The sequence below is a fragment of the Pinus tabuliformis genome, chromosome 1_2, assembly GCF_031772625.1.
Source record: "Pinus tabuliformis cultivar Carrire ecotype Pingquan chromosome 1_2, CPIR1, whole genome shotgun sequence".
Classification (NCBI taxonomy): Eukaryota; Viridiplantae; Streptophyta; class Pinopsida; order Pinales; family Pinaceae; genus Pinus; species Pinus tabuliformis.
The window spans coordinates 994,212,350-994,232,512 of record NC_142298.1 but is presented as its reverse complement, the minus strand read 5'-3'; the positions used below and the strand labels follow the sequence as shown (position 1 = coordinate 994,232,512).

General features: G+C 41.0%; 2 protein-coding genes across 5 annotated transcripts in view; both read right to left on the bottom strand.

The window, feature by feature from the left end:
* The window catches only part of LOC149209399 (putative 1-acyl-sn-glycerol-3-phosphate acyltransferase 5), a 246,179-nt gene that overhangs the window by 138,592 nt on the left and 87,424 nt on the right, over nt 1–20,163 (bottom strand). The gene's annotated exons all lie outside the window — the stretch shown is intronic.
* On the bottom strand, nt 17,934–18,398 carry LOC149209401 (uncharacterized). Its single transcript, XM_089398613.1, has one exon. It carries the CDS (start codon nt 18,396–18,398, stop codon nt 17,934–17,936), a length of 465 nt encoding a protein of 154 aa, XP_089254739.1.

Here is a 20,163-nt window from a genome sequence, read left to right as displayed (position 1 = left end):
CCATTCAGATCATTGACGTGGCTTCCGTAATAAGTAATTGGATAGTTGTTCTCTTAGGGTTTGAGCATTTGCATCTGCAAATGGGCAGAATTGTTGCTTGTAACCCGAATCATGATGATGTGATAAGGGAACATCGGCGTGCAACTCGTCACCTTGATCAATGATGATGTTATGCAATATACAGCACACAAGGATTATTCAAGGCAATTTATGTTTGTCTGGTCGCCACATCACCCCATCGATAATTCTCCATGTTCCTTTGAACCGTGCTAACGCCCGCTCTACAACCAATCTTGTGCCATGGTGCTTCTTATTGAACTCAATCTTGGAAGCAGAAAGATCAACTGAGAGAGACACACCCCCTTTTAACCTAGCAGCAGTTCCGAGCCCTCGAAACGAATCCGCAAACCAGGACTCGTCATAAAATTCGAGACACGATTTGAAAATTCGAGACACGATTTGGAAATTCGCGGCACGTTACTGGACACGACGTGTCACAAGAGGACACGACGTGCCCTGAAATCTTGACACGAGAGATCGTGTCGGATTCGACCGATTCGCGATTCGTCAAGGGTTTTGGACGAATCCGGTTTCATAGCTTCTAGATGATTGATGTGATATGGTTCAATGATCAATTTATGTTTTTTTATGTTTTTTATATCTAATTCATCATTCTACATGTTTTTGTTGACATATATGTATCAAAAATTAAAAAATATAAAAAATATATATATTTTTAAAAAATCGCTCTGGGATTCGCTCCCAAACCAGGAGCTTCTGAAAATGTTGCTCCCGCTCCCCGCTTTCGATCCCGCTCCCAAGTAACATTGGTCTAGCTAAAGAAGGGAAGTCGTTCAACACTTTGGCAGTGACATTTGGCATTTTTGGCAATTGTAAGGGCTTCAAATATTTTTTTAGGCCCTAAGGCCTAGTCGTCCTCAACTTTTTCCCTAGTCGTGAGGCTTGGTGGCCTTTCTAATCCCTCGGCCCCCTCCTTGGCTTGGCCGCAACCCTTTTAGGGCTTGTCGTGGCCTCTTAAGGCCCTCAGCCCCCCCTTATTTGCCTAGTCGCAAGCCTTTGGAGGCCTTGACCTCCCTTTCTAGCCCTAGTCGTGGGCTTGGTGAGCCTTTTTTGGCCCTCAGCCCCCTCCTTACCCTAGTCGCAGCCCTAAAAGGGCTATCCCTTAGCCGCTAGTCCTTTTAGGGCCTTCTCTTGCCCAACGTCAACCTTTTTAGGCTCGATGTCAGCCCTAGACAGCTTCTCCTCCTTGGTTGTGGCCTTATTAGGCCTCCTCTCCCTCTTTGTTGCCCTTGCTTGACCTTTCCATCCTTTCATTGGCCCTTCTAGCCCTAGTGTTGGGGTTTCCTAATCCTAGCCTCTCACCCTAACCCTCATTCTAGCATTATTCAGTCATTGATTTAATATTTCATTTCTAACATTTGGTTTTGCAGCAATTCTAGAGCTAATTTGGTGGTTGCTGCTTTTCAAGGTCATCGGGAGCCTCTCTAATCATCTACAAGACAACTAGGCCTCTTGGTTTGCTTCCTAACCTTTTAATCATTTTCCTCGTTTTGAATTCTGAAGTATTTTATGACAGCAGTATATTTAAGGCCTAAACACATCTAAATCAAGCTTAAATTCACTAAATAATTTGCCTAGGGCATCAAGAATTAATCTAAAGTCAATTGGACGCACATAAGTGAAATTTTTGTGGACTATGGATTGATTTTCCAAATCTGATATATTTGCTACAGCCGTATAATTTCACCTACAGCAGTGGTAAAATGACATAATCTTGGCCTAATAATCAATTTACAAGCATATTCTATCATTGGCATTGTTTAGGCTTGCATCTATTGACATATTTGATTGTCTATTTGAAGGTTGTCATAATAATTTAAGGGCTGATATACACTGCATAAAGGTTTGATATAAAATTTACGGTGGTGGTAAAAAGCATTGAAAGTTATCTAATTTCACTTAGCTCTTGTTCCTTGCATCTTGAGCATACTGTATAAGCAATTTTTAGTGGAATTGGGTTTCTCTCTTGCTGCTGCAATCATTTATTTATTTCCTGCCCCATCTTGCGTTCCATTGCATTTCTGCATCATCCCCATCCATTTTGCACTCTTGCACAAGCATATTTCTAATTGCATTTATAAGCACAAGTGCTCTAATTGGATTGACAATCGTTTGATGAGATTGGCTTAACAAGTAATATTGTGATTAATGCTTTTGTTTCTCATTGATATTATTTTTGTTGGATATGTGATGCATTGCTCTTCATTAACAGCTCTTGTGGATTTGTAATCTAAGTCACTTTTGAAGCACTTAATCAAGTTTAATCATCATTATGATAAGAAATCTAATTGTGTCCATCAGAAATTCTTTCTTGTATCTAATTGGCATATTGGTGATCCATTGTTATAATCTTGAAGGTTGCTAATTGTGTTCAGAAGCATTGATCTTGTAAGCCATTGTCTATTACAATCTTGGCAACATTTTTTGGCATCGTTTAATTTGAGCACTTTCTCTTGTGATGAAAATTGTCATAAATTCATTGTTTAAGTATTTCATTTTCCTATATTGAAAATCATTGTATCTTGTCTTTAAGTATTTAAGAACTCTAACAATCTCACCTCGAGCATTCACTCATAGTTTGCACTATCATCTTAGACCTATTTTTGCACTAATTAATTTACTTCCAAGCATAAGCTTGGTCGATAGAGAGATAGGACCACCTTTCTCACCAAACTTGCAAATCTTAGACCCTCTTTAGTGGTTAACACGGTGACCTTGTAATCGTCAGATCCACAGTCTCTGCAGCACCGAAGGCATCAGGTGGTTAAAACTCAAGGGGAGGGATCGTTAATCAAGACATAGCTTGCTTCCCTATGGTTTCTCTCTCACAACCTACTCTGGAGACTAAATTCAAAACAATTGAGAGGAAGGATTCACTTAGATAGGCATATAATTTAAAATAAACCAAGATTCTGCATCTCACATAGATTGTAGGATTTGCATTTCATCCAGGATAGTGAAGCGTCTTAAAGCAACAATTGTTCATCCGATTACATGGTAATAATTCATATAGAGCAAGTATTTGACTCCATTTAAGGCATTGGTATCTCACGATAATCTAATCTAATATTTAAACTTGCTAATTCAACCAAGTTGCTAGGCCATTTAGTTGTATCTCCCGGATTTGTTGGTTGCCAACGAGTCTCTCATCTTCACATTTCATAGGGACTACACCCCATAGCCTGTTGTTGGGAGACAGCTAGAACGTAGAGGACAAGAATCAGAGTGACAGCCCCCGTCCTGAGCATTGTCTCATCCAACCTGTACAATTTGTGCGACAACATTTTCTGGCGCTGTTGTCGGGGATAGAGTTTTTTTGTCCCTGGTTTTCACAACATTCTCTCCATCTCTTCATCTTTTCATTCTATCATTCTTCATCCTCTCACCAATCTTGTCATCATCTTGTTCACATTTCAATTTGCACCTTTAGCACCTAGACATTTGGATTAGTTTCTTGTTTGGGTGAAGACTCCACTTATTCATCCATTCACAAAAGATTACACTAGAAGAAATCATGGTAGCTTGGTCAACCCCGCTCTCAGAGCTTGTTTGAACAAATTACATTCTAGTAAGCATTCATTTTCTCTCAAAAAGGAAGCCCTCCCTGATATCCATTTTCTCTTCTGTAACCCGAGAATACAGTTTTTCTCTTCCTGATTCTTGACTGACTTTTCAATTTTTGCCTTTTGGATTTTAGAGTTAGATTCATGTTCAAGTGGCAACTCCACTTTTTTCATTTTTTGCAAGAAATTCTGCTAGAAGCTTGCTTCTTGTAAACACCTTGTTTTTCTTGAACAAGAATCCCTCTCTCTGCAATCCATTAGCTCATTTTCCCCTTAAGCAAGTCATCATGAATGATTTGTTTGCCCCTTGTCGTTTTACTAACATTCCTCGGGATATTCCGGAAATTGCCATTAATAAACTACCTTCTTTCACGGGTAATAATGCAATCACTGCTACAAATCATCTCATAAAATTTACATCTTGTTCACATTTCAATTTGCACCTTTAGCACCTAGACATTTGGATTAGTTTCTTGTTTGGGTGAAGACTCCACTTATTCATCCATTCACAAAAGATTACACTAGAAGAAATCATGGTAGCTTGGTCAACCCCGCTCTCAGAGCTTGTTTGAACAAATTACATTCTAGTAAGCATTCATTTTCTCTCAAAAAGGAAGCCCTCCCTGATATCCATTTTCTCTTCTGTAACCCGGGAATACAGTTTTTCTCTTCCTGATTCTTGACTGACTTTTCAATTTTTGCCTTTTGGATTTTAGAGTTAGATTCATGTTCAAGTGGCAACTCCACTTTTTTCATTTTTTGCAAGAAATTCTGCTAGAAGCTTGCTTCTTGTAAACACCTTGTTTTTCTTGAACAAGAATCCCTCTCTCTGCAATCCATTAGCTCATTTTCCCCTTAAGCAAGTCATCATGAATGATTTGTTTGCCCCTTGTCGTTTTACTAACATTCCTCGGGATATTCCGGAAATTGCCATTAATAAACTACCTTCTTTCACGGGTAATAATGCAATCACTGCTACAAATCATCTCATAAAATTTACTCATTGTATGTTAAGGCTCTGTGACTCTCCACGTTGTAATCATGAAGACATCAAAATGCAGCGCTTTGTCCTTTCCTTGGAAGGTGATGTTAAGAATGAGTTTTGTGATTTTCCAGACAATTCTTGTGATTCTCTGCAAGCCATTGTCAATGCTTTTAAAAGTAGATATGAAGATCAAAGGGATTCACCTTGTACAACTAGCGCTATGAAGAAAGATGAAAGTGATCCTGTGAAAGACCCAACTATCGTAGAAAAGGTTACAAGAGAATGCACCACATCAACCTTTACCATAATTGCAGACCTTGTGAGCATTTTCATGATGAATCAACTTGTGCCATTACAAGAAGAATCCTCGATAATGGAAAGGCAAGGACAAGTGATCAAATTGGTATTGACAATGAAAAAGAAAATGATAAGCATCTTATCAAGGAATTAACTCAAATGCTTAGAGACATGCAGTTCAGTCAAGCATAGTTGATGAAAACCATGGAACTCAATCAAGAGAATCACTCTAGGGAAATGAGATCCATGCACACCAAGTGAATAGTTATAGAAGAAAAGCATGTTGAGGAGCTAAGCACCATAAAAACAAATCATAAGAAAGAAATAAGCTCAATTCAAGAGAATCATAATAGAGTGATAAAGGACATGGAAGTCGGTCTTCAGAACATGTTATTAGCTATTGAAGAAAAACATGTTGAGGAACTAAAAATCATGGAAATTAATCATTCTAATCAGATGACCACCATGCAAGACCATTTGATCACCATGGAGGAAAATCATGTCAAAGTAATAAAAGATATGGAAGTTGGTCAGATATGTCTTCAAAATAAGTTGTTGACCATGGAGGAAAACCATGCCAAGGAAATCAGTGCTATGAAGGTTGAACATTTTAATCAAATGAATGCCATGAGAATTGAACAGATCACTCTTCAGAGTAAGCTACAAAAGATGGAAAGGTCACAGGTGCAGGAATTTCAGCATAGATCAGATGATGAAAGAAACAAAGGACTTTCAACAGATCACAAGCCTCCCAGCTCACTGAAGCAATTCCCATCTCATTGCGAGGAGGTCACTTGCCCCATTGGAAACAGGTTAACTAGAAATGCCATGGTTGGAAAGGAAGATTAGGTTTATTAGTCACCATTGCAGAATATATTCAAAATAAGATCGGCATGAGAATTGAACAGATCACTCTTCAGAGTAAGCTACAAAAGATGGAAAGGTCACAGGTGTAGGAATTTCAACATAGATCAGATGATGAAAGAAACAAAGGACTTTCGATAGATCACAAGCCTCCCAGCTCACTGAAGTAATTCCCATCTCATTGCGAGGAGGTCACTTGCCCCATTGGAAACAGGTTAACTAGAAATGCCATGGTTGGAAAGGAAGATTAGGTTTATGTGTCACCTTTGCAGAATATATTCAAAATAAGATCGGCATACCTCAAATTCTTCAAATCCTTCATCCAAGCATTTTCAAGATCAAGACAGAAAATCTACATCGATACCATTTTTAGCATCACAGCGTCCCGAAAGCAAAACTAAAAGGTGGAAAAGAAGAAGGAAGAAATTTGATGCATCTGATGGTCGGGAGCAGCTCGATATTCGAATAAGAAAGAGTCTTAGGATTTTCATAATTCAGCATGGCACATCCAAAAGTCAACCCACAAACCTACCTGAGAGTTGGGAAATACTCAGTATGCGCTACTTTATGTCATTAGTTAGTTTTCTTTTCATTCATTTAAGTTTTATGTCTTTATTTGTTAGAGTAGTTTTTTCTATTCCAGCAGATGTTTTACATATACATGATGATTTTGATTTTGAACAGATATCTATTTGATGGATTTTTGTTTTCTTGGATACAGGGTTCTGGATTCTCACATTCCTTCAACGAAGCAACATGTCCCCATATGGAGCCAAATGTTGACCACACTTTGTCAACAATCCAAGGAAGCAGGGTACAAAGAAGTGAAGAAAATTTTTGGAAGATCAAAGTCATCATCCAACACAATTATGTTATTGTAAAGCCAATTTTTGCAGGTTGTAATGTTAATGATGCTAGTATGGGCATTTACTTATGTAACAACACCTAGGTAAGCCTCTAATTTTGGGAAAGGATTTCATCCTAGGAAGTTTTTTAACCTCACTGAATTATGTGTGTTCCTATAAACACGGATAATCGGCAGAGTTTTTTTTCTAGCTTAAACCCTAAAGCTAGGGTGGGATTCGTTGACAAGGTCTTAGGTGAGTCCTAGTGTTATATCGAGTCTATTATAAAAGTGTGTTTGAGAATTATTTTAGCACATTGGCTAAATTATTTTATTCCAAGCACACTTGGTTTCATACTAAATCATATTGTGTCGCAGAATTGGGTAAGTTATTGAGGGTCTAATTCTAAATGTGTATTTCCCCTTTCAAGGATTGAATTTGTAATTATTTGATATAAAAATATTTTAGTAAATGGCAAGGTTACTTGGGAGTGAGAGCGGGAGCAGGAGCGACATTTTTAGAAGCTCCTGGTTTGGGAGCGATTCGGGCAGCGATTTTTTATAATATATATTTTTATATTTTTTATATTTTGATGCATATAGGTCAACAAAAGCATGTAGAATGATGAATTATATATAAAAAGCATAATAAACATAGATTGAACCATATAACAACAATCATCTAGAAGTTATAATCTTCATCAACCACGTCCACAAGTTAGTAACATAGTAACATACAACATATTGAGTCTCATGATTCATCAATTTTAAAGTTTTAAGCTTTCAAAATTCAATATATAATATTTATCATCATTGATCACCAAAGTTGTACTTGTAAACAAAGTGTAACCATTACAACAAATAATATCTAACATGAAATGAAATGTTATAAAATGAAATGAAATGAAACAACTTTCAACTTTCACGAAGCATCATATTCATAATTCGTTACCAATGATTTATAATTGCCAACTTCAAACTTAAATTGTCATATATTGTTTACAAAAAATATCATAATAAATATGAAAGAGTCAACAGTTATAAAAACTACTAGAAACTAGAAAAGACAAGTAAATCTATTATCTATTGCTAATTCTTAGGCCTCTTGCTGCCACGAGAAATGTCTAATTTTTTACTCTTGTTGGAAAATCAAGGTCTTTGTCATTAATATCACCCTCTAAGCATTAATATCCAGAGGTATCTTTGTCATTACCTCTGGATCTATATAGGGATCTTTGTCATTAATATCACCCTCTAAGCATTAACATAAGATAGAAAAAACATAGCATGTCAAGTCAAGATTTTGTTTGAGTGATGGATACATTTTTAGTAGGGCCATGATAAAGGAGTTCGACAACCAATGTCACTAACATCAAGGTACATAGAGGGACTGGTGCTCTTGATTAAATACGAGTTCCATACCCTAATACATGACAAAATCCAATGGAAACATTGCAATCCCCCAACCCTAAAATCCTGAAAAACTGATAAGTCTGTTGGATTTTGAATGAGATCTAAAATTCTACTTTCTCCATATGAAATCCAATGAGGTCGGAACCACTCTCAAAAATCCTGATTCATTTCATGGTAATGTTAAAAATTTAAGTAAAAAGATGAAAATGAAGATTAAGGAGAATGTCACTTTTACTTTAAAAATTTAACATTGCCATGAATCGCATATCAATACTAGGGAAATAGGCTTGATCATTAGGCTGCCCCACTCAAAAATTATTTGTTTCTTTGAAAAAAAATTGCATTTGGAATGTTTCTACAAAAAAAAAAATTGCAAAAAAGACTAGGGAGCTCCCCTGATCACGCCCTAAAAACCAAGGAGCGTTTTTTTTTAAGGGAGCGCACTCTCGACTAGCTCCCGAGCGGAGCGCGAATTGAGAGCGGGTACGTGGGAGTGGGGGGGGAGGAGGGGGTGCTTCCCCACAACCCTGGTGCATGGGCCTTCACAATCTGAAACCATGGCTAAAATTATTTGAGGGTGGAAAAATCATTAAATCCCCTCTAGTGTCAATTAATTAATTTTTCTGGCTAAATTAAATAAAATCCTAAGCCAAAAGATTAATTAATTTTCAGTCAAAAAATAATTGTAGGCATTAATTTCGCTCCAAGTGGAAAATAATCAAACATTCGTGGATCAAAGAGAAGTCAATTTTTGGAGGTCCTACACTAAGGGAAAAATGGATATTTTACGAAAATTTGAGCCTTGGACCTTGGTGGTTAAGTCAAAGTCAAATTTTTGAAGAAATTAATCCAAAATATTAATTTTTGGATTAATTTAAAGTGGGTTTTAAGAAAAATTTGAATATTTCCTCAAAATTAAAAATTCGACGGTGGAGATTAAAAAATGATCAAATTATTTACAATGGTCGAGATTATTTTGATGGGGATCAAGCCAACTAGCCATTATGTTCCACTTGGTGGGGTTTCTCTATATAAGGAAGCCATTTAGCTTCTATTTGACATCTTTGGATGATGTAATTTTGTAACGTTGGTATTGAGCTACTGCTCTGGTGGGAACATTATTTTATCATAATAGAAAGACTTTGGGGTTCAATTAATGGTGTTCTTCTTCTGATGATTTGTGGTATGAGTTAGTTATGTGTGATCCTATATTGTGCTAAATAAATTTTTCAATTGTTATTTCATTTGTCGGTGATAAGAACATTCTACTGATACGTGCTATCTTAGGTGATCTGATTCACTATATGATCTAACAATTTTATGTTGAGAAAATTATAGAGATTTACAAGTACGCTAACCCTTGGGCTCCAAGTTTACAGACTATTAGGAAGAGACAAGTATGTTTGGGCTCTAAGATTTCATTGTAGCAATTAATTTTGAAGAAGGGTTTTGGCCAATATCTATCTTTTGAAATTATTCATCCACTAGCATTTATTCAAAAAATATTTTTCAAAAAGTTATTATTTGTTCTTCAGCTAAAAAGAATTTATATGTTAATGTGTAATGTTCCAAACTAGGAAAAATAGTGATATGCAAAGCAAACAACAAATTCAACAATATAAACTTTCAAACTTTAGAGCACACCCATAAATAGACTGAAAGTGAGAAGCATCTAAGCCATTTTATTATGAATCTGGAGAAATAATACAATAATGTGGGACGTGTGCACCTAGGCTTGCCCAAAAGGCAAGTGAAGCAAACCCAGGTGATCAAACTACAAGCCCCGATGACAAAATCAACTATCTCAATGATGTTATGCGCTGACCCAGCAAAACTACACCGTCTCCTGCAAAGACGCTGTTGAAAACCCCGTCTCCAGTGCTCAAAAAATTTTGCCAAATTATTACCAAGCTCAAGCAAAACCCACCAAAACCCAGAAAGGGTTTGGCCTAGTTTTGACCCCCGAAATTCGGCCCCAAAGCACCACGTCCTCCACAAACTGCTGGGAAGTACAGCTTGCCTGCACACCAGTGAAATCCTTCCCCAAGCACTCCAAAATTGCTGCAAAAACTCCCCCAAAGGCTTCCCTTATCTCCCTGGCGAGTACCAGCCTCACAACACAATCCTCCAAGTCCCACGTGTTGATTTGGGGTAGCATCGGATGTGCTCTAGCCACGAAATTTGGTGGAGAGGTTGGGGCACATGACATCTCCAATACCCAGAAAGAGTTTGGGCAGATTCTAAACAGATCAAGAGATATTAAAATAATTAATATTTTTAATGGAGTCCCTAAGTCTAAACTTAGGGAAAATAAAGTATTAATGTGTATTAATATGAATCTGTGTTAGAGTGGTCCAAAAGACATGGATCAAGCCAGATCTAATCTTAGCCGTTGATTAAGGACTTAATCTCGGCCGTTGAGATGTCAACAGGAAAAGTATAAGAGGAGGCTTGAGGGTCACTTGGAGAACACACCAGAGTGATCAGTCATTCTATTCTCTAGAGAAGGGTTTGCTAAGATAGATAGAATCAGTGATCGGGAAAGCAGCTGGGGGGCATTGAGTACAGAAAGACATAGAAGCAGAGATAGTGCCGGGAGAGCAGCAGAGCAGAGAGAGAGAGAGAGACGCAAGAGCAACCAGTGCTCACGTAGGGCCACGCAGAGGCATCTAAGTGTTGCGCAGAGCACCAGAGAGGTCAGCGTAGTTGACGCAGGGCCTCCTGGGGCTAACACAGGGCTAGTGTTGGGCTAGGAGAGGCTGACGCAGTCCAGATTGGGCAAACGTTGGGGTTTCTGGGGCAGATTGGTGCTGAGTAGCTGCCGGAAGGATTATCCGGCGTTTCAGCCAGTAGATTTGTCAGAAACTGGGAGGTATTACTGCCAAGGAAGTTCTCTGTTGGGTAGGCCAGTTTCGGCACCCAGATTGTACTCTAATATTGCTTAATAAGAAAACCCTCAGATAGTTGCACTGGTTTTCCCGCATTGGGTTTTTCCGGGGACATTAGTCCAAAAATAATGGTGTCATATGGTGTGTTTGTTCTTGTTTCTTTTAGTTACTGATCTGTAATATGTTGAGCATGCACTAGTGTTTATTTTCAATATTTACATTGTAAATAACTTGTTAAGGAAAATAACAAGTAGGCAGGAATAAATCAGATAAAGTGCATGGAGGGTTTCTAACTAAGTAAACTTAGAGACTTCAACACCACGTGTGCCCAGTGAGAGGCTTCTGCACTGGCCTAAGAGCTACAAATTTGTACTAAACTATAGCTTCCTCATCTTGCTCCAAAACTCCACCCAAAGTCTGCTATATCCCTGAACCTTCCTCACCAAAATTCTCCCAGCAATTGCTCCCCGGAAGACACCCGAAATGACCCCCACGTGTGCTCCTCCTGTGTCTTGCTAGAACATGCTATGGATGAGTGAATGTCTGAACGTCAGTGCTGAAATCTCCCCCATCTCTCATCCGGAATGATGTGACAAAACCTCTCTAGGGTGGCACTCGAAGTCCAGCAAAGAAAGGGTGAGTTCTCTACACGGAAAACTCGTTGTTAAACAGCAAGTGACCCGGCTAAGTAGCTCGATCAACAAAATGAGTTCAATTGGTAAAAGGATCCTTTGTGAGGATGACCTCCTCCTATTTATAATTTCGTGGGCCTTCCTTCCCACGTGGGCCCCTCCACCTTGCCATTCGACTTCCCTCCAAGGCTATTCGAACTCTTCACTTGGCCAAGTGCATTTTTCTCATGTGGGTGGCCCCCACACTCCACTAACAAAATAATACGGCCTCCTTTTCTTCCCTAAGTCCCTATGTCAAAATTGAGTGGGTTCCATGGCCTCTAAAACTATCCAAAATTGTGGGAAATTAAACCTATAACAAATAATTTAGGAAGGGACACTACAGTCCTTCCCTCCCAAATGTTCCTTGTCCTCAAGCAACTTTAGCGTTGGATGCCCCAATATGTGCTCACCCTCCCGGGTGGCATCTTCATCCAGCAAGTTCTTCCAATGCACCAAAAACTCTTTGATGGTCCTGTTCCTTAGATTCCTTTCTTGAGTCTCCAGAATGGCCTCCAGTTCCAAAAACCAGATGCCCCTCATCATCAAGCGAGGGCAACTCTACAGCTACCATCACCTGTTGGCCTAGCACCTTCTTGAGGCACGAAACATGGAAGATGTTGTGAATCTTTCTCCCCCAGGGAAGCTTCAGCTCGTAGACCACCTCTCCAATTCTCCTAACCACTCGATACGGCCCATAGAAATGTGGTTGCAGTTCCTCGGCCCCTTTCTGCTTCAAGGTAGACTATCTATATCGTTGTAGCCATAGGAACACCAAGTCTCTCTGCTCAAAATGCCTCTCAACCCGGTGCCTATCAGCATACATCTTTTGTTGATTTTGCGTTGTCAATAAGTTGTCCTTGAGAGCCTTGAGAATGTCTTGGCTCTCTAGGATCCAATCTTTGGCCTTTGGGGCCCTGCTATCTCCAAAAACAATATCAACAAAAGATAAGGCATCATAACCATATAAAGCACGGAAGGGTGACATACCGATGGACATGTGATGAGTGGTGTTGTAGCAATACTCGCCCAAGTGTAGCCATCGAATCCATGCCCTCTGTTGCCCGGTCACGTAGTTCCTGAGATAGCCCTCCAACCATTTATTAACTCGCTTTGTCTGACTGTTCGTCTGTGGGTGGTAACTCGTGCTCGGGGTGAGCTCAGTACCCACTAATCTGAAGAGCTCCTACCAGAATCCCCCCATGAACCGGTTGTCTTTGTCGCTGACTATGGTCTTAGGGAGTCCATGCAAACGAAAGACCTCCCTAAAGAACAACTTGGCCACCTGTGAGGCTGAATACTGGGTTGAAATGGCGAAGAAATGGGCATATTTGGTCAGCCGATCAACCACCACATAAATACAATCCTTGCCCTGCACCGTTGGAAGCCCCATGATGAAATCCATGGAGATACTCTCCCATTTCCCCTCAGGAATGGGAAGAGGCTGCAACAACCCAGCTGGATGGGTCAACTCCCCTTTGTTCCTCTAGCATGCCTCACACTCCTGCACATACCTCAACACATCCCCCTTGAGGCCCTTCTAGGTGAAGCGCTCTCTAACTGCCATGTATGTCTTCCTGAACCCCTGATGCCCTGATAATGGGGAATCATGTGCTACATGGAGTATCCTCTCCCTCAACTGTGAGCCCAGTACCAAAAATATGTGCCCCTTGTAATATATGATATCGGCCATCACTCAGTAGGGCTAATCTGCGTGTGTTCCCTCCAAGATCTCGCATGCCTGCAGATCTTTGGAGTACTCTACCAACAACTATGCCTTCCAGTCATCGCAAATGGTTATGATTGAGAGGCATTTAGGTCTCCTAGATAATGCATCGGCCACTAAATTGTGCTTTCCCCGCACGTACTCAATATCAAAATCGTAGGCCTACACCTTGCTAACCCATCTTTGTTGTCTATCGTTGAGGCCCTTCTACCCCATGAAGTGGCGAAGACTATTGTGATCTGTCTTCAACCGAAATCGGTTACCCCCTAAGTACCGCCGAAATTTGGCCAACACATGCATGATGGCCAACATCTCTTTATTGTATATAAAATACAACCTCTCATGTGGTAGGTGCTTCCGGCTCTCGAAAGCAATGGGACGTCCATCTTGGGACAATACTACCCCAATCCCCTCTTATGATGCATCACACTCCACTGTGAACAACTGAGTGAAATTCGGGAGTGCCAACACTGGGCAACTACTCATCACCTCCTTGAGGTGATCAAAAGCTAACTGGGCTCCATTTGTCCATGTAAAAGCCCCCTTCTTGGTCAAATCCGTGAGGGGTGTCACCAACTACGAGAATCCCTTGACACACTTCTAGTAATAGGTGCAAATGCCCAAAAACCCCCTCAACACTGTCACATCTCTAGGCACCGGCCAATCCCGAATAGCCTGTATCTTCTCCTCATGCACCTTCACCCTGTCTGCGCCAATGATGTGCCCCAAGTAGAGCATCTCCGTTAGCCCAAACTCACACTTGGACAATTTGGCATAAATTTGTTGCTCCTCCAAAATACACAATACCGCCTCCAGGTGCTCCTCCCAGGTTATGTTGTAGATCAAGATGTCGTCAAAAAACACCAATACAAACCTCCTCAACTGCCCCCGGAACACATGGTTCATACACGTCAACCCAGGGCATGACCAAAAACTCGAAATGTCACATAGTGGCATCTGAAGGTTGTCTTAGGGATGTCCTAATCCCACACCCTGATCTGATGGTACCCCGAGCGCAAATCTATCTTAGAGAAGTACTCAGCTCATCAATGCGTGGGATGGGGTATCGATTCTTCAACGTCTTCTTATTGAGCACCCTGTAATCAATGCACATGCGCAAGGTTCCATCCTTCTTTTTCACCAGCACCACTGAAGAAGCAAAGGGGCTGGAACTCAACCTAATGTGGCCCAACACCGACGACTCCCTGATGGCCCGCTCAATCTCGTTCTTATAGGCCTTGGGGTGCCTATAAGGGGTGGTGATAACTACCTGCACACTTGGCTCCAACTCAATGGTGTGCTCGAATCCCCTGTCTGGTGGCTGCCCCGATGGGATATCCCTAAATACCATTGAGTATCTGTTAAGATGGCCTGTATGTCCGAGTGTCGTGGTTGGGCCTTGTTGACCACTGGAGTGGCACCTAATGATTATATGAAGACTCCATGCCCAAGGATGATCCAGAGGACCCTTGTACCATCAAATATCATCAGTCAACAGAGTTTTTTAACTCTACTTCTATTTTCTCATCATCTTTTTTGTACCCAGATTCCACACCCTGTGGGGAATTGTAATAAGTGATATTAGTAATGATAAGTTTTGAGTATGTAACAAGCCTAGGAATGTTGGGACTTGATCGGCAAATGGGTACACCTTGGAGTGTTTTTTTCTCTGGTTAATTATCCTTTCTTTTTCAAAAGCGGATAATTTTCTGGGTTTTTTCACTCACTTTTTACCCAAGCCAAGGTGACAGTTTGAAGGTTAAGCCCCTAACACATCTTAGTGTCTAGAGTCGATGTATATTACCATACTAGATCACACAAAAAATTTCGTGGAATTTGGTTAGGTCTAGGTAGTCATTTTTTAATTTTTTAGATTTCCCGCAGGTCAAAAATTGCAAATAAAATTGTATTTGTAATGTAATAAGTGATGTCTAGAGAAGTTGTATGGGGTATGAGTAATAAAATTTACACCTCACCCTCAACTTTCTACAATGACACACTTTGATGGGTTAAAAATGTGTTTTGAACTAACAAAACCCACTTTTCCTAAGTTTAGTGGGAAATCTGGCAATTAATTAAAGCCAAAAATTAAATAAATGGCGAGAAATAAATATCCACACATGCTAAATGTTGTGGAAATGAGGTGGAAAATTATGGGGGAGTTAGAGTGAAGTCTCAAGGTGATGTGGACTCCTAAAATCAAGGAAATGACATATGCTCAAATAAAATCGAATTTATGGCATTAAAGGAAAAAGCTACTTACTTGGAAATTCGAATTTGTGAAGTTAATGCACATTTGAGAGGATTTGGGAGAATATTTGGTGGAAATTTTTGTGGGAAATTGTCCCCACATGGGTTACCACCCATATACACTTGTCATTTTATCATAAAATTCGAATTTGGCACATAAGGGAAGAAGAAAATGATGTCCACTTACTAGAATTCGATTTTTACACTTGGCATTGGAGCTCCATTCAACAAATTCGAATTTCTCTTTGGGATTGTCACCTCATGCCACTTGTTTAATCACTTCTACATTGGAATTGGCTCCAATGCCATTTGTCATTGTCATTCATCATTGGGATTTGCTCCCAACTCTCTATATAATAGAGCCTTGGGCTCTCACATTGTATCATGTAATACGAGCTATTGTACTTGACGAGACTCTGCGGGATTGTATTCACTACTTGGAATATAATACAACAGTCTTTGGCGTAAAGCGTGATGGTGTTCTTCTTCTTGCATGTGTGGTAAATTCTTGACTTCTTGTTATGCTTCTATTTATTTCCTCGTGTCATTATTTCTTTCATGCTTGTTTCAAGTTATGTTAGTATGCAGATATCTCATATTAGCATAAGAATTAATTATTTGCTTTAGGAAAATAAATCTTCTGGTGGATAATAGATGTATCTCTAAGAATTCTTTCCACTACACTTATTTAATTTCATGTAGAGTTAATGATTTGTGGTGAAGTTTTGTAGATGAATCATTATTTGGTCAAGCTTTTCAAGCATGAGGGGAAATTCTCGGAGGAATCAACCCATTCTTGAAAAATATTCAAGGAGAACCCGCATGTTTTGAATTCCAAAGTCTCATCTATATCTTATTTGTGTCTTGCAAAGATTCTTTCAAGTTTCTTAAAGCTTTTATTTCTTGTCCCAAAATATCAAACTTGGAAAAAATTATTTTTTACGTATTGTACTTCATTTATCAATACCCGGCTATTTCAAAGAGCTAAGTCATGGCTAGTCAAAGAGGAGAGCTTGCTCATACTCTTTGGCCTAGCCTCTTGTAGATTATTTTTGTAACATACTTTGTTGTCATCTTGGTCTAACATTTGAGTTATTTTTGTATCCTTTTGAGCAAGATAGTTTTCATGCTTTGATTTGTAGACTTATTCATCTTGAAAGCATTTATAATATCTCATGCTAACAATTTAGTGTTTCACTTTTCAGGTTTATTTTGGCTTTCCATTTAAAAGCATTTCACTTCATTTTAAGCAAAATACAATTTCATTTCTTAAAGAGCAAATACTTGGAAGGCACTGGTTGTTTACGTATTTCATGCTTACCTTATGATGGTTAATGCTCATATCAATTTTTTGCTTATAAATCTTAAAGAGATAATCTATTTAACTCTAACAATTCTCCTAGAAACTCACATCCTTTTTAAATTAACTTTTCATTAGGGACCACCCCCCTTAGCTAACCTAGGAGATAGCTCAAATGGAGAGAGTCGGGATTAGTGTGACAGCCCCTTCTCTTAGTTCCCTACCACCAACCACACCTTGTGGGGTTGAAGGCTTTTTCTCACTGACTTGTAGGTAGGTGTAGGCGGCAGGGTCAACAGGCATGTCACCCAGCCTCTGAAATCCTCAGCTCCATAGCCCACACTATGTCTCAATGCCTCAAATCTACCTCCATTTGATGTGCTAAAACTGTCTGTGGAGGATACGAGTGCATGCCCCTAAGGACTACCAGCTTGCCATCCGGCCTGGTGAACTCCATCTCCAGCTTCCTCCAATCAGTGGTGACTCAGCCAAGGGACTATAGCCATTGGACACCCATCACTACGTTGGTGTCCAGTACATCCAATACAAAAAAATGGTTTGCCATCAAGTAGTTCCCCATGGTCACTATCAAAGCGGGAACGTACCGAGTGCACTGCACTGTCCCATCCCCTGGCACGAGAATGGAAAACCCCTCAAACTCTGTTGTGGTGATGCCCCTCCTCTGGACCATCTGAGCATCAATGAAGTTGTGGGTGGCCCCATTGTCTACTAGAACTGACACACGTTGCCCTTGCGCTGTGTTTGATCCTCAGGGTTAAAAATTTGGGGACCCCGCACAAGGAAGCAAGGACTCCCCTAGATGGTGTAAAAGATGCTCCCCAATGTGGTGGTGGTGGTGGTGATCCCCTCTCTACTGGACCCTCACTATCTCCCCCACCATACTCCAGCTCCACATCATCCTCCTAATCACTATCCGAAAAGACCTCAATATAATGAGCCTTGCCCGTTGTGCACCGATGGCCTGGTGCCCATGGCTCCCGACAAGTAAAGCACAGTTTCCTCCTCCTGAGGTCTCTCCGAGTCTCCTCATCTAGTTGCCAACGCCTTGGGCTGCTCTCTGTGGTGGTGGTCTAGTATCACTTCCCTTCTGAGGGTAGGGAGTATGTGATGGAATAGGTGCCCAGGTCTTGGGGATGGCCCCCTGCAGGTCTCTAGCACATGTCACGGCCTCCTGTAGAGTAGAGGGCCTACGTGACTTCACCAGTCCACGCAGTGGCTCGAGCAACCCCTCTATGAACGTGTACACCCTCTTAACATCTAATAAATCTGGCACCATGACTAAGACCCTCAGAAACTTCGATATATATTGCTTTGGATGACCCGTTTGTCTGAGTTGGGTCAGCTCCTTGAAGTGAGCCTCCGGATCCCTCTGATCAAAACGCTCCACCACTCTCCTTGTGAAATCCTCATAGGAAGTCACGTTGGCATGCCCCAGAGTGGACAAGCCGTGAAACCACCAGTCGTGTGCCTCCCCCTCCAAGTGTAAGATAGCCATTTTAATGGCTTCCACCTCCGTTGTCCTTTTGAGCTCGAAATAAGTATCCAACTTCTCCACCTAAGCCCAAGTTGTGCACTTGGTAGCGCCATCATATGTGGGGAAGTACATACTCCCAATAGTATGTTGCAACTCGGAGCTCTGCGTGCCCTGGCCTCCATAATTCCTGCCCTTCTCATTTTGCTTGAGCTAACAATAGTCTCTAAAAGATAGGGTTGCCTTGAAATCTTCCCCCATGGATTGCCATTCCCTAAAATACTCCCCCATGGGCATCTGGTCATCTGGTCCACCCTGCTCACTAGGTGTTGATGGTAGGAAAGAAGGCAGCGTGGTCCTAGTTGGCCCACTTGAGGCTGGTGGGTGAGTAGTCGATGAAGGGTGGTCATACTGTTGGGAGGCCCCAAAAGTCTCCCCAAATAGGAAATCTCGGTGGATGCTTCGGTCTCGGTTCTGTTGTTTGATCTCATCCAACATCTCCTTCTGCCCCTTTGCTAAATCACTAAGGGCCTTCAAGAGGCTGTCAAAGGCCATATCCTCCTTACTCCTGGGTTCCACCATGTCCTCTACTACCACAACCTTCCCACGCTCCTCAGTGTCCAATGTAATCTCTAACTCCCTCTCCCGGCTCCGGTACCTCTGTCTCCTATAGGTGATATTCTGCCTGTCCTCCTCACTCATAGGAAAACTCTCCCACGGCTGAGCCAAGATCTAAGCTCTGATACCACTGTAATGTTCCAAACTAGGAAAAACAATGATATGTAAAGCAAATAACAACTTCAACAACAGAAAATTTCAAACTTTAGAGCACACCCATAAATAAACTGAAAGTGAGAAGCAGTTGGGTCGTTTTATTATGAATCTAGAGCAATAATACAATAATGTGGGAGGAATGCACCTGGGCTTGCCCGAAAGGCAAGCGAAGCAAAGCCCAAGTGATCAAACTACAAGTCTGGATGACAAAATCAGCTATCTCGATGATGTTATGCGTTGCCCCAGCGAAACTGCACTGTCTCCTGCAAAGACGCTGCTGAAAACCCTATCTTCAGTGCTTTCAAAATTCTGCCAAATTATTCCCAAGCTCCTCAAGCAAAAAACCCAGAAAGGGTTTGGCCTGGTTTGGACCCCCGAAATTCAGCCCCCAAAGCACCACGCCCTCCACAAATTTCTGGGAAGTATGACCCTCCTGCACACCAGTGAAATCCTTCCCCAAGCACTCCAAAATTGCTGCAAACACTCCCCCAAAGGCTTCCCTTATCTCCTCGAAAAGTAGCAGCCTCACAACACAATCCTCCAAGTCCCACGTGTGCCCAGTGAGAGGTTTCTGCGCTGGCCCAGGAGCTGCAAATTCATACTAAATTGTAACTGCCTCCTCCTGCTCCAAAACTCCACCCAAAGTCTATTATATCCCTGAACCTTCCTCACCAAAATTATCCTTGCAATTGCTCCCCAGAAGACACCCAAAATGATCCCCACGTGTGCTCCCACTGCATCCTCCTGGAACACGCTATGGCTAAGTGAATGTCTGAATGTAAGTGTTGAAATCTCCCCCATCTCTCCTCCGGAATGATGTGACAAACATCTTTAGGGTGGCACTCGAAGTCCCCAGAAGAAAGGGTAAGTTATTCTCACGGAAAACTCGTTGCTAAACAACAAGTGACCCAGCTACGCAGCTCGAGCAACAAAATGAGTTCAATTGGTAAAAAGATCCTTTGTGAGGATGAGCTCCTCTTATTTATAATTTCGTGGGCCTTCCTTCCCACATGGG